This window comes from Lepus europaeus, chromosome 23 (assembly GCF_033115175.1).
Source record: "Lepus europaeus isolate LE1 chromosome 23, mLepTim1.pri, whole genome shotgun sequence".
NCBI classification, from domain to species: domain Eukaryota; kingdom Metazoa; phylum Chordata; class Mammalia; order Lagomorpha; family Leporidae; genus Lepus; species Lepus europaeus.
In genome coordinates this window covers 12,376,182-12,390,950 of record NC_084849.1, presented here as the reverse complement: position 1 = coordinate 12,390,950, position 14,769 = coordinate 12,376,182, and the positions used below count along the sequence as shown (strand labels likewise).

The following is a 14,769-nucleotide window of genomic DNA, read 5'->3' as shown; positions in this document are numbered from 1 at the left end:
TCAAACCAGTATCCACATGGGATGCTGGTGCTGCAGGCGGAAGCTTAACTTACTATACCTCAGTTCCAGCCCCTAGGTTTGTTTTGATGTAAAACCTTTTGAAATCTATGCATAAGAGTTTTTTTTGTTGTTAGTACACATTTTACTTATGCCTAAGAAATCTATGCGTAGGGGGTTTGTTGTTGTTGTTAAAACACATTTTACATATCCCTAGTCTGTAAACTCTAGAAATTTTGTTTAGTTTTTTAAAAGCCTTCATTTCTGTCCTTTGCATTTTTCCTTTATGTCTTTGACCATACTTATAACAGCTGTTTAAAAGTGTTTATCTATTAATAGCATCGTTGCTCTCATTTTGGGGTCTGTTTCTATTCAGTGATTTTTCTGCTAGTAATGGGTCCCTTTTCCTACTTTGAATTCTGATATATTTTTTTATTGGTGTTGGGCATGGTGAATATTGCATTGTTGTAAGTCTGGATTCTATTTCATTAAAGAGTTGAATTTGGTATTGAAATGCAGTTAAATTACTGGTGGTTAACAAGATTGGCTTATTATTATTGCTTTTCATTGATGGTGGTTATTAGGATGGATTAGTGTATTTTGTATGCTAGCCTAATTTCTTATATTTGAGATGTGACTCTTAAAAAAATTACAAAATTTAGTATGGAGAGAAGAAGATTCTGTCTGCTGGTTCACTTTTCAAATATCTCTTGGACTAGAACTGGTCCAAAGCTGGGAGTCTGGACTTCAGTCCAGGTCTCCCACAAGGAGAGCAGGTACCCAACTGTTTGAACCATCACCACTGCCTCCCCAGGGTCTGCATTACTGGGAAGCTGGAATTGGAAGTCAGGTGGTGCTCAGACCTAGGCTGTCTGATACAGGGTGAGAGCGTCCATCACGGTCACCCTCTAGGCCAAGTGTCCACTCTAAGCGGTGATGCTTCTGTTGTTTCCATCCAGTACCAAGATGTTTAATGATGTTTTTTCCCTACTTTGTCTTCCAGCTCTTGAAACAATAGCTCTAGTAATTCTTTGCTTAGCTTTGTTAATTTTACTGATTGAATGTGCAGCTTAGTTTTTAGGAACAGTCTTGAAAGAACCCCTTTCAGATTGATCAGTCTCTCTCTTTGCTACAGTTATCTTTTTCATTTTTTTTTTTTTTATTTGACAGGTAGAGTTATAGACAGTGAGAGAGAGGAAGAGACAGAGAGAAAGGTCTTCCTTCTGTTGGTTCACTCCCCAAATGGCCGCCACAGCCGGCACCGTGCCGATCCAGAGCCAGGAGCCAGGTGCTTCTTCCTGGTCTCCCATGCGGGTGTAGGGGCCCAAGCACTTGGGCCATCCTCCACTGCCCTCCTGGGCCACAGCAGAGAGCAGGACTGGAAGAGGAGCGGCCGGGACTAGAACCAGGCATCCATATGGGATGCCGGCATTGAAGGCAGAGGAATAACCAAGTGAGCCACAGTGCTGGCCCCATCTTTTTCATTTTTTAAAAAAATTTATTTTAATTATTTGAAGGGCTGAGTTAGAGAGCTTCCATCTGTTGATTTACTCCCCAGATGACTGCAATTGCTGGGCCTGGGCCAGGCTGAAGCCAGGAGCCTGAAACTCCATTCAGATCTCCCTCATGGGTGGCAGGGGCAGGGCACAAGTACTAGGACCATCTCCCTCTGCTTTTCCGAGGTTCATTCGCAGGGAACTGCAGCAGACTTAAACCAGCACTTCTATGGGATGCCAGGTTTACAGGCTTAACCTGCTGCGCCACAACATTGGCCCCTGCAGAGTTTATTTTATTTCTAGTGATCTGCTCTTAGAAATTTCAGCTGCCTTACCCTCATTTGTTTTTTTCCTCTCAGAAATTCTAATTCTGTAATGTCTGTTGTCCTGTATCTAGAAACAATAATTTCTTATTTTTTTCCAGTTTTCTAATTGTTTATGATGGGAAGACAATTCTGGTGCCTCTCATTTATATTTATCAATGTCGCATTTGCCTGTATATCTTATCCTAGTTCAGGAATCAGCAGATTTTCTTTTACAACTATAACATAATTATTTCAGGCTGTAGACTTTCCAGTCTCAGTTGTAACTGGTTGTAGAGAAAGCAGCCAAAGGCAGCATATAAATAAATGGGCATAGTTGTTTACTACCAAAAAATCTTTTGTTTAAAAAACAGATCAGCCTGAAGGCCACAGTTCGCTAACCCCTGGGCTAGTTGACAGAAATACAAATGATACTAAAATTATGAAATCTTACGTTGGAAGTAATCTTTTGAGACTTATATTTCAGGTTTGAAAGGAACCTTATAAATCACACTGTCCAACTAGCTCTGTGATTCTGAAACCACTGTCCTGTATTTCTCATCTAGTAGTGAGCGGCTTCCCCTTAACTCCCCGTATCTATGATTAACTCTCAGTCAGACTCTCTTTTCCTTAGGAGAGCTCTCACTATTGTTTTTGTCATCAGTTTTTCCATTTGGTTCTTTTGCTATCACTTGGACTTTGCTGAGCAAATCTGATTAATGCTCCATGGTAGTTCTTTCATGATAGAACTAGGATTTTAAATAACTTTGGAATCTTCATAACTACATATTAAGTTCATTCAACATTTTTTTTTTCATTTTTGTGTGGCTTTTTGTTTCTGTTATATTTTTGCTGTTATGATAATTTGCTTAAAATAATTGAGCATGAGGTCAGATAGCATCTAGCTATATGACATATTTAGATTTTCTAGTTTTGTTCCATTTTGTTTAGATTCCTCTAAAAATATGGAACTAGGAGCTGAAAGCAGTATTGACTACTGTCTTGATAAGTTTGAGATGGCATACAGTTTTGGTAACTACTTGACATTTTTTAATTGTGTTAAATTTACTGTGAAATAAAACCTCAGTTCTTTTCACTGATACTTCTGAACCTATTTTTTATATTTTGTATCTTTTTAATCTTTTAATTTTTGAGTTGATATTGACAAAGGGTAAAAAGAAAATTACACCTGAAGAAAAACATTATGGATCAGTAAATGTAAGTCTGTTAAAAAGGGTCTCTTATATATCACTTAATCATATAGAGGAATTCCACATTGCATTTCTCTCACAACATGGAAATTACTAGTCAGATGAGAGCCCCAGTGTCTTGCCAGCAGCCCCTTTACGGAGAAAATCCCTGGCCAACAGCACCTCCATGGATGGGAAGAGTTAGAGCAGAGCCAGTTGGGAGGGAGCCTGCAGCTGGGAGTCTGTCTCTGCCCAGCTGGAGCGTTAATGCCTGAAATGGAGAAAAGAAGCAGACAAAAGCATGTTATTTTAACACATGATAAATAATCTTTTGGCTTTTGCAATACAATTTGTTGGACACTTAACTGTTCTTAACGTTAGGAATTTGTCTAAAGTAAGTCTGTAAAATGGTATGAGTTCTCAGTAGTAGTGGTAACTTCACATTAAACACATTTTGTTTCCATATTTTATTAGTTTTATATATTTTGTTTTTTAAAAGCAGGGTTAGACTTTTACATAAATAATCTAAGTAGCTATATAAGGTTTGTAAAAGTAGCAATTTTCTCCTGTACCTTGACTCCTATTTTACTTTATTCAGAGGCAAACATTTTTCTGTTGATTATCTTGGTTGTAATTTAAATGTTTCTGAATGCTAAGCCAATAATTACTTTTAGGTTTTTAAAAATTGTCAATCTTCACTATTGAAGGTGAGATTTTAGGTCTTTCCTTCTGCCTCCTAATCGATGCCTTTTCCATCCTTCCATTTTTCCAAACGATTGTAGTGATTTTGATTAGCTTAATATTTAATGTTAGCATTCAGGTGCCTGTAGCACCGGCATCTTATATGGGAACAAGTTTGAATGCCAGCTGCTCCACTTCCGATGCAATTCCCTGCTAATGTGCTTGGGAAAGCAATGGAGGATGGCCCAGGTGCTTGGACCAAGCAACCACATGAGAGACCTGGAAGAAGCTTCTGGCTATAGCCTGGCCCAGACCCCATTTTGTGGCCATTTGGGGAGTGATGGAAGACCTCTTTCTCTGTCTCTACATGTCTCTGTAACTCTGCCTTTCAAATAAATAAAATAAATCTTTAAAAAAAAGTTAACATTCAGTTGATTATGTTAATATGTGACTGGGTTATAGTGTAAACTCTGATTTCCTTTTCTGTGTAATTTGAAGGTGGTAATTATCTTTTTTATTTTTAGACCATTTATTTTTCTATGTGTTTTAATTAGCTCATTCCCAAACTTTTTGCTTATTATCTGAGTCCCTTTAACCCCTTTAAGACTCTCAGATATAGCAGGTAACTTACCAGTTTCATCTTCTTGAGCTGGTTTTTCCTGGAGCTGTTTGACCTTGCCTTCTGCACTGGAGTATATTTGGCAACCTGGAATCACCACTGACTGTAATCTTAGGAATTTATTTTGTTCCCTCCCATGTTGGGTTAGTTTCCTAAATCCTATAACTTTTTCTTGTTTTGGTCTTTTCTTTTGGTTATATGCCGAGTAGCTTCCAGAAAAGTTTTTCTCCGCCCCCCCCCCCCGGATTTGCATATTAAAAAATGTGTTTTGGGCCACGTGTTTGGCACAGTAGGTAAGCAGCCACTCAGGACACATGCTTTCAATAGCAGAGTGCCTTGATTTGAATTCTGATTTCAGCTTCCTGCTAATGGGCACCCTGTGAGGCAGCAGGTGATAGTCCAAGTACTTGGGCCCCTGTCACACATAGGAGAGACTGGGATTGAGTTCCTGCCTCCTGGCTTCCACATAATCTAGCCCTAGCTGTTATTTTGGGAATAACCAGAGGATAGGAGCTCTGTTTTGTGTCTATTTCTCTACCTTTCAAATAAAAAATGGAAAAAAAAAAAAGAATAAAAATAATGTGTTGTCCACTTCTGTATTTGATAGTTTAGAATAGTTTAGCGATTTACTTTCAGAATAATACCCAATGGAATTTTAGAATTGCTATACCTTTGCCTTCTTGTTTCTGATATTACTGTTGAGAAGACAGAAATCCAGATTCCTCATTTTTGGCCTCTTTTTATGAATTGTTCATGAATATTCATAAATTATTTTATTGGTCATCTCTATTATTTTGCAATTGGATTTAAATTTTCTGGATTACTCCTTATGTAATCTGATCCCCTGCTCTTTTTCGCGCTTATTTGCTTGATTTTTCTGGGAGATTTTGTATCTTTTGGGCATTATACTGAGTTTTGTCATTACTGGTGTCATTATTTAAAAACTTCCAATAACTTTCTTTTGGTTCTCTTTTCTTTTTTCTGAAGTAGAGTCCTATTCTTTTAAAATGATGCTATTTTGGGGCTGGTGCTGTGGTGCAGTGGGTTAAAGCCCTGGTCTGCAGTGCTGGAATCCCATATGGGCACTGGTTTGAGTCCCAGCAGCCCCACTTCCGATCCAGCTCTCTGCTGCGACCTGGGAAAGCAGTAGGAGATGGTCGAAGTCTCTAGGCCCCTGCACTTGTGTGGGAGACCCGGAAGAAGCTCCTGCCGGGCTCCTGGCCTCTCTCTCTCTCTCTTTCTCTTTCTCTTTCTCTTTCTCTCTGCCTCTCTGTAATTCTTCCTTTTAAGTAAATAAATAAATCTTAAAAAAATAAATAAATGACACTATTTTATCTGTTTGAGAATATTGATAGGTGCTTTTAAAGTATTGTTCTCTCGGCCGGCGCCGCGGCTCACTAGGCTAATCCTCCGCCTTGCGGCGCCGGTACACCGGGTTCTAGTCCCGGTTGGGGCACCGATCCTGTCCCAGTTGCCCCTCTTCCAGGCCAGCTCTCTGCTGTGGCCAGGGAGTGCAGTGGAGGATGGCCCAAGTGCTTGGGCCCTGCACCCCATGGGAGACCAGGAGAAGCACCTGGCTCCTGCCATCGGATTAGCGCGGTGCGCCGGCTGCAGCGCACCAGCTGTGGCGGCCATTGGAGGGTGAACCAACGGCAAAAGGAAGACCTTTCTCTCTGTCTCTCTTTCTCACTGTCCACTCTGCCTGTCCAAAAAAAAAAAAAAAAAAGTATTCTCTCAGTGTCCTTCAAGTTGCTTTTCTGTTTGTTTTTGTCTAATTCCTCAGCTGTTCTCCTTATTTACTAATTCATGGTTGTCTTTTTTCTTTTTTTTTTTTAAGATTTATTTATTTATTTGAAAGATTTACACAGAGAGAGGAGAGGCAGAGAGAGAGAGAGAGAGAGGTCTTCCCTCTGATAGTTCACTCCCCAGATGGCCGCAATGGCTGGAGCAGTGCCAATCCGAAGCCAGGAGCCAGGAGCTTCTTCCTGGTCTCCCACGCGGGTGCAGGGGCCCAAGCACTTGGGCCATCTCCTACCACTTTCCCAGGCCATAGCAGAGAGCTGGATTGGAAGAGGAGCAGCTGGGACTAGAACCGGTGCCCATATGGGATGCCAGCGCTTCAGGCCAGGGCTTTAACCCACTGCACCACAGCGCCGGCCCCTGTTGTCTTTTTTCTTTTTAAGATTTATTTATTTATTTATTTGAAAGGGAGTTATAGAGAGGCAGAGGCAGAGGGAAAGAGAGAGAGAGGAGAGAGAGAGAGGTCTTCCATTCACTGGTTCACTCCCCAAATGGCCAAAATGGCTGGAGCTGGGCCAAGCCAAAGCCAAGAGCCAGGGGCTTCTTCTGGGTCTCCCACTTGGGTGCAGGAGCCCAAGGATTTGGACCATCTTCCTCTGCTTTCCCAGGCACATTAGCAGGGAGCTGGATCGGAGATGGAGCAGCTGGGACTCGGGTGGCGGCTTTACCCACTACTCCCCAGCATCGACCCCTCTTGGTTGGTTGGTTAGGCTTAGGAACAGTGAAGTGGTTGGAAATTCTGAGTCTGGGAGTGATGTAGGCTCTTCATTTGGGAGAACCTCTGATGTGTCATGAGGTCTTTTTGCTGTAGCTGGTAAGAATTTTCAGAGAAGACTTCCCAGGCTTTCGTAGGGGATGAAGGACTGGCTGCTAGCTTCCTGGGTGCTTGGAGGATGATAGTGGGGGGAGAGTGGTTGTTGGCCTTCATTCTATACATATTGACCCAATGCCCTTCGGTTTGACTGTGTACACCTGTGCCCTCAGACCTTCTGTTCTATTGTCTTGCAGTTATTTTCTGGAAGGGGTTGTAGCTGAGCTCTGCAGTGGGGAGGGTTCTGGGGCATCTGTCTACCTTTCAAGCAGACTTTCAACTAGGTTTCCTTATTTTATCTCTTCTCTTGTTCCTACTTTTTATTTATTTATTTGAGAGGTAGATACATGTCACAGACAGAGAGAGGGAGAGACAGAGAGCAGAGTATTTCATCCTTTGGTTCACTCCCCAAATAGCCAGAGCTGGGCCAATCCAAAGTCAGGAGTCAGGGACTTCTTCCAGGTTTCCCATGTGGACTCAGTGGCCCAAGGACCTGGACCATCTTCCACTGCTTTCCCGGGCCATAGCAGAGAGTTGGATCGGAACAGGAGCATCTGGGACTCAAACTGGATGCCGGTGATGCAGGCCGAGTCTTATCCCACTCACTACACCACAGCGCCGGCCCCTCAGCCCGACTTTCAAAGATGCCTGTATCTGAAACTTCTGAGACTGAGGGGATTCTATGTCAGTTGGGCTGTGTCTCAGCTTTCCATGTCTAGAATTCACTGTTCTTAGGTGTTTTGAGTCTCTCTACTTCTTGAGCACCTGCTACTTAGCTTCTACAATTTTTGATGCTTTCTCTTCTCTTGGTCTATTTACTATTGTGATTTTATGATTTAAGGAAAAAAAAAAAAACAGCACATAGAAGCAAATTTCTTCACTGATGTTTTGGAGGCATGTAAGAGAGCAAAAGCAGATGTGTGTGTTCACTCTGACTTTACCTGGAGTTGATTAATTATGATTCAAAAGTTTCTATTTCCTGTGACTTTTTTCCTTCCTGTGACTTGTTGACAAGTGACTTAGTGTGTTTACTGTACTTCTCTGACCTACTACAATAATCCCCCTGCCTTGGGGGAAGAGAGGTTAGAGACACGTGGGATTTCCCAGCGCATTACTTTTTTCCCCAGATGATCACAGTTGCCTCTTCTGCACACTGTCACAGAATGCTGCCCAGGACTGATGTTAAGCTAATTGTTCTGTAGTCTGAAGAATCATTCTTTCAATTGATTTTTGAAGATCTGAATATTTTCTATCAGCTCATCTATTCTCACTGATTATTCTGATATCTCTAATAAGGGTTCTGTGTCATTTACAAGTTGCCTTTGTGAGTGGGATGTAATTAGTCTGGGCCAGGAGACTTGAACTCATTTCTAGTATCTAGGTCAACCCTCTCACTTTACAGGTCCTAAAGCCAATGCACTCTGCAAGGGAGTCAATTTTCCAATGTCATATAGGTAGATGATTGAGAATCCCAAGTCTGGAACCCAGATCTCCTGGTTTCTAGCTAGTGTTCTTTCCGTGATACTACACCCTGGGTTCATTCTTACTGGTGTCTGTTAAATTTATTCCTCTTCATGACCCACTGAATATAATTTTAACTCTGTGGAGCCACACTGAAAGTATGTGCTGTTGGTCTTGAGGAATCTGATTGCAGTTGGTCAGTGCAAATAAGTGGTCTCCACTGGGAGAATTTATAGTCCATTTCCTGCATTGCTACCTAAAGAACAGGCCGTTAAGAATCAGTCATGTTAATATTGTTAGGAAGTGCGTCTGTCTTGATTTTGTTGTAATCTGCTTGATCAGAACTATCCCAAACTGCTTGTAGTAACCTTCTGTTTAGGCGGGGGCTCTGCCAGTTCAGTTCAGTTTTTGGAGAACCCTGACTACCTAGTCACCAGATGCCAGCTGTTGCTGAGCAAATTAGCTTCCAGCCTCTCTAGCTATTAGAATGGTTATTCTCTTGGTTTGTTTTACATATTGTTTAAGATTAGTTTATGTAGATGCTGTCTTATAGTAAGAACATTTTACAAAAGAAGGCGTTTACTTAATGAAATTGAAAAAGTCTCTTCTATTCATGGGATGGTGTGTGGACACTCTTATACTAGTTTTTGTAATACCCCCAGAAGACTAAAGAAAGATTCATTAACTTTCTTAAAGTAGATTCATTAACTTTCTTAAAGTAGACAGTATGGCCATGAGCCTGTCATTGCTAAATTGAGTTGGTGACGGTTTCTTTGTACTATTTTATGATCCTCAGGCTAATTTTTACCATCAGCTCTACCAAGCAGCATGGCAGGGTGGAAAGAATTTGTGTTTTAAATTTGGTTGTGATTTAAATCTGCTTACATTTGGGATCTGCTGTTTACTACCTTCATAGCTAGGGGAGAATTATTTAGCTTTTCTCAGTCCTAGCTACTTGGTTGAGAAGACTTGAAATAAAGTATTATGACCCCTTAGTAAAGTGCTTGGTATTAGTGAATAGGAAGACTCTAGTATGTGCTTAGTGGACAATAAATGTTTAATAAATGATGGTGATGATTATTATACTGATTTAATGCCTTCTATATTTTGATTTTATCTTTTTCATTCTGTATTTTTTAAAACAATATAATATAATTATGGCTTGTCTCTTTGACAATGAGAAATGATTGTGTTTTCAGGATAACTTGAATCTAGAAGCATTTTAAAGGAAATCATTAGATAAAGACTTTTGAGTTTTAGAGATACACATTTATCAGAAATTGGGACAACAGTACTTGGAGTGAAATTGATTTTTAACTATAAACATCATTGTTGTATATGAAGTTGTTATAATCTAATTGAGTAAAAATCTCCGATGGGAATTTTTTTTTTTCCTGGACAGACTATTTCAGCATCATTAAGTTGTCTTTCCTGTTACCAAACATAAATTCAAAATGTAAAGCTAAGTTTTCAAAACATCTTTTATGCTTAGTTATCTCTGTGAGACCTGATTGGAGTTTCATTGTTAGGTTTTTCAGGGAAGACTGGTATAATGCTATTTAGCTTTAGAGCAGGGATGGGGAACTTTTATTCTGCCAAGGGCCATTTGGATTTATAGCATCACTCACAGGCGATAGAAAATTATCAACTTAAAAATTAGCCTGTTATAGATTTATTGAACCCTGAGTTTCGCTTGTGGTTGCCTTGGCAGAGCCAGACCAGATGATTTTCCAGGCCTTACTAGCCCTTGAACTGGATGTTCCCCACCCTTGCCTTCAAGTAAAGTAAACTTTTTGAAAAACAGTAGGTCGGTTTTTAGTTCTTTTGGCTGGATTAGTTATGAAGGATTTGGTTGGTAGCCTTGCATTTGTGATATCACTTCCTAGAACAAATCTGTAAAGAGTATTGAACAGGTGGCAGCAGGTTTCCTTTGCCTCTGAGATCTTAGAAGCACTGATAGGAAGTTCGTGAAAGTGCTAGGATTAGGAAACCATTCTCCCTGAATCCCAGCCAGCTGAATTGTGCAGGATGTAGCAGGTGAAAGTGTTCTAGTGAGCAAATTGCTGTGCTTACATTTTCTTGAGGACGGACTCATCTGATGTTTAAATCTCAGTTATGTCTTTAATTTTCTAATGTTTTAAATGTGTTTAATATCAGTATTAGTGATTCATATTTATTGGTATATTTTTATTTCTCTTCTTTTTCCTTCTTCCTAAGAACCATCTCTAGCTCATGCAATGAGAGAAGTAAGCCTTATACTTGGCTTTTCTGATTTCAACTGCTCCTTTTTTTTTTTTATTTTTTTTTATTTTTTGTCAGGCAGAGTGGACAGTGAGAGAGAGAGACAGAGAGAAAGGTCTTCCTTTTGCCGCTGGTTCACCCTCCAATGGCCGCCGCGGTAGGCGCGCTGCGGCCAGCGCACCACGCTGATCCGATGGCAGGAGCCAGGTACTTCTCCTGGTCTCCCATGGGGTGCAGGGCCCAAGCACTTGGGCCATCCTCCACTGCACTCCCTGGCCACAGCAGAGAGCTGGCCTGGAAGAGGGGCGACCGGGACAGGATCAGTGCCCTGACCAGGACTAGAACCCGGTGTGCCGGCGCCGCAAGGCGGAGAATTAGCCTAGTGAGCCGCTGCGCCGGCTCAACTGCTCCTTTTTACTGTTTTTATTTAGTTCGCTTCTTTGGCAGTTATTTGCATATTGATGTTAGGCTTTCCATTTAGAACACAGAGATACTGCTTTTAATCAAAGAAAAGGAGCTTGTGTGATAGAAATTTGACAAAGGATATGAACAGGCAACTCAAAAGAAATACTACAGCTTGTGCCCTTATCCCTCAGTATCTATCAGTAGGGGATTGGTTCCAGGATCCCTGTGGATACCAGAATTCCAGAATGCTTAAATCCCTTATCTAAGTGGTGTTTGCGTGTTAGCCATGCACATCCCTCTGTATATTTTTAAATCATCTCTAGAGTATTCATATTGCCTAATACAATGTATTTGCTATGTAAATAGTTGTTATACTGTATTATTTAGGGAATAATGACAAGAAATTAAGCCTTATACATGTTGAGTACTGAGCAGATTTTTTTCTTTGAAAATTTTCTATCCATATTTGGTTGAATCCAGTGATGTGGAACCTTAGGATATGGAGGACCAGTTGTATACTAACTTATTTAATCAATAACTCTGTAAGTAATTACTGTTAGCCTGATTCTATAGGTCAGGTAACTGGGGATACAGGCTGAGTAACTGGATACTTGTTACAGCTATGTATGAAGCTAGGATTCAAACCCAGGGAGGCAGATATGTGTTTCTGATCAAATATTTGGTAACAGTTTGCCTCAAGCAAAACAAGTTGAAGGGTATGTCCTTTTATTAAATTGGCAGATAATTTAAGGGTATGAAGTTTGGTAGGAGGTTATTTGTATTGAGGAGACCATCAGTTGAAAATCAGTAGAGCACTCATCATGTGTCTTGAAATATTTTCTTCTTTGGTCATTCTGTATTAAGGATATTCGCCAATTATAATAATTATGATAGTGGAAAAAATGGCAGCTTGTCCAGTGTTGTGGAACACTTAAATTATATTTTCTTCAGTGTGAAGAAATTATGTAAGCACTATAAATTGTTTTTGAAGAATAATTAGTAATGGACATATAAAATATTTAGAATAAGTGAAAAAGCAGGATATAAGCCCATGCAGTATAGTTCTAACTTAAAAAAATAAATATTTGCATAGAAAATCAGGAAGAATTACAGTAAGATACTAATGAGTATTTGTGGTGTCATCGTGAGGTATTCTTGTACCTTTGACATGGGTTGTGTGGTACTTTTCAGAGGAAACCATGTGGCAAATAGGGAAAAACGATGCCAATACCAGGCTTCATGAGAAATATTCATTAAAGCCTAAATTTGCATAGTTCACATTATAAAAGATAAGTTACTGAATTTCACTAGTTTGAGTATTTTTGAAACTTTTTAAAATGGATTGTTTTTTATTTGGATTAAATAGAAGTGGTTTTTTCCTTTTATAAATTTTAATCCATTTACATTTAGGGTAATTATTGATAGGTAAAGTCTTTTTTTTAAAGATTTTTTTAACTTGAAAGAGTTACAGTGAGGCAGAGGCAGAAAGAGAGAGAGAGGTCTTTCATCTGCTGATTCACTCCCCAAATGGCCATAATGGCCAGAACTGGGCTGATCTGGAGCCAAGAGCTTCTTCCAGGTCTCCTGTGCAGGTGCAGGGGACCATTGACTTGGGCCATCTTCCACTGCTTTCCCAGGCCATAGCAGAGAGCTGGATGGGAAGTGGAGCAGCTGGGACTTGAACTGGCGCCACAGCACCAGCACTGTTTTTTTGTTTTTCCTTAAGTGGGATCATTCTAGTGATTATTTTAGTGCTTTAGGTGTGTCTCAGTTATGTTGATTTAGAAGACATAGCTGTGTTTCTGCTCAGTGGTATTTGTTTTTTGAAAATTTGTTGACAAACTAATTGACTTTGTTAGAAAGGAGATGAATGAGTAAGGGTTGAATACAAAGGACACATGGGCAGTTTGGTACAGAATTAGGAATCACTTTTAATTTCAATTTTAGAATACAGCTTAAAAAATTCAGCTTTCCTATGTGTTGAAACAATCTTTTGAAGTTAGGTTCCTTAAATCTAAGATTTAAGAAACCCTAAAATATAAATGTATGTAGTAGAACAAAGTTATAGTTTCTGTTCTCTGCAGGTTTAAAGGTATTTTAAAATGTGTTTAAAAAACAAGACAAAACTTCATTAGGGAATTGTTACAGAAACAAAGCTTTTCTGTGTGCTGCATGTTAAATAACATAAATAAATTGCTGATAGCTTTTACATCCGCTTTGTTAGCAGCTTCTACCTTAATAGCCTTTTAGCTTTCGTGATAAAGCAGTATGGTACCACATGCTAACTGCTTTCCTTGTTAAAAAGGATTTAAATGGTAGGTTTTGGATGGAAAGAAATTGAAGAAATTCTTTGAATGAAATTATTTCAGTTCTGCAAGTTAAGTATTCCTTATCAAAAAATGCTAGGGACCCAAAGTATGTTTTGGATTTTAGAATGTTTGCATAGACTTTACTGATTGAGTATCTTTAATTGAAAATCTGAAAGGCATCAAAATTCAGATTTTAGGAGCATTTTTGATGTTGCATTTTCAGATTAGTGATGTTCAACCTGTACCAGCTTTTAAATTTCTAAATATAATTTGAGCCAAATAAGGACTAAAATGGAAACTTGTTTAATAGGGAAATAAAATGGTTCAACAGTAAATAGTGATTATCAGCTTGTTTTGGTTTTAACATTTAAAGAACTTTGTATAAATCTTAATGGAAATTACCCCAGAAATCAAGGATTGTCATACATTCTTCACTGTAAGAAATCTTATGATGTGAAATTCACTGTAAATATTTATCTTAGCCAATTAGATTTTTTTGTATGGAATCCTGTTTGTAGTAACCTATTAGTAAAAAGAAAAATCAAAACTATTTCAATGCTTTTATCTTTTTCCAGGCTGAACTCACGGGAATCAAATGGCGTAGGTACAATTTTGGAGGGCATGGGGACTGTGGACCCATAATTTCAGCCCCAGCCCAAGATGATCCCATCCTGTTAAGTTTCATCCGCTGTCTGCAAGCCAACCTGCTGTGTGTATGGCGTCGTGATGTCAAACCAGATTGCAAAGAGTTATGGATATTCTGGTGGGGAGATGAACCCAACCTAGTGGGTGTAATACATCATGAACTGCAGGGTAAGAATTTTGTTTTTTATTAAAAACTATTTGCATCATATTGTTTTGGAACAGTGATGAATTCTGAAGAGGTTATTAAGACTTGCTTAAGAGAGATCCCAAGTGTTTCAGGGGCGTGTCTCTCAAAGCAGCATCCTCAGTCTTAGTGCTCCGTCTGTCAGCCCCACTGTTTCAAATTTTCTTGTTCTTTCCCAGCCATGCTGAGCCAGAACCTTGTAAACCACATTATTAAAGGAAAGTATTGTGTCCCCTGGGAGTGTTGGGGGCGGAAGCATCCACTGTTTTAAGTGATAGTGAATTGTGAATACTTAGCAGGACAGTGACAGGAACAGAATTGTTTTTTCTTGGACTGTGGCTATTGTGGTTTATTGCCAGCTGAACTCTTTGGTGGACAACTGAAGAATAGTACAGAAACTGTGTGTGAGTCTTGTTGAATAGAATTATAAGATGTTATTGGATCATATTTTGAGAAAGATAAATATAAAAGATCTTAGCTGAATTCGGTGTAGTTAATTTTCTCCTGCCTTTTTCCTACTTTTTATATAATTTGATAATTCTAGGAAATATTGGTTCCATTGTTGGACTAATTTTCATCAACAGATTGCATCTGCTAACTGGAAACTCTGAGCGTGAGAATTTCATTA

General features: G+C 39.5%; 1 protein-coding gene across 3 annotated transcripts in view; it reads left to right on the top strand.

Annotated features, from left to right (window-relative positions):
• MED13L (mediator complex subunit 13L) overlaps window positions 1–14,769 on the top strand; it is a 330,012-nt gene that overhangs the window by 28,504 nt on the left and 286,739 nt on the right. For 2 of the 3 annotated variants that reach the window (XM_062182537.1, XM_062182536.1), the window contains exon 2: window positions 13,888–14,125. In XM_062182537.1, the coding sequence (XP_062038521.1) occupies window positions 13,888–14,125 (238 nt within the window). Of the gene's footprint in view, window positions 1–13,887; window positions 14,126–14,769 lie in introns of those variants that run through there. The other variant, XM_062182538.1, reaches the window with a different exon arrangement.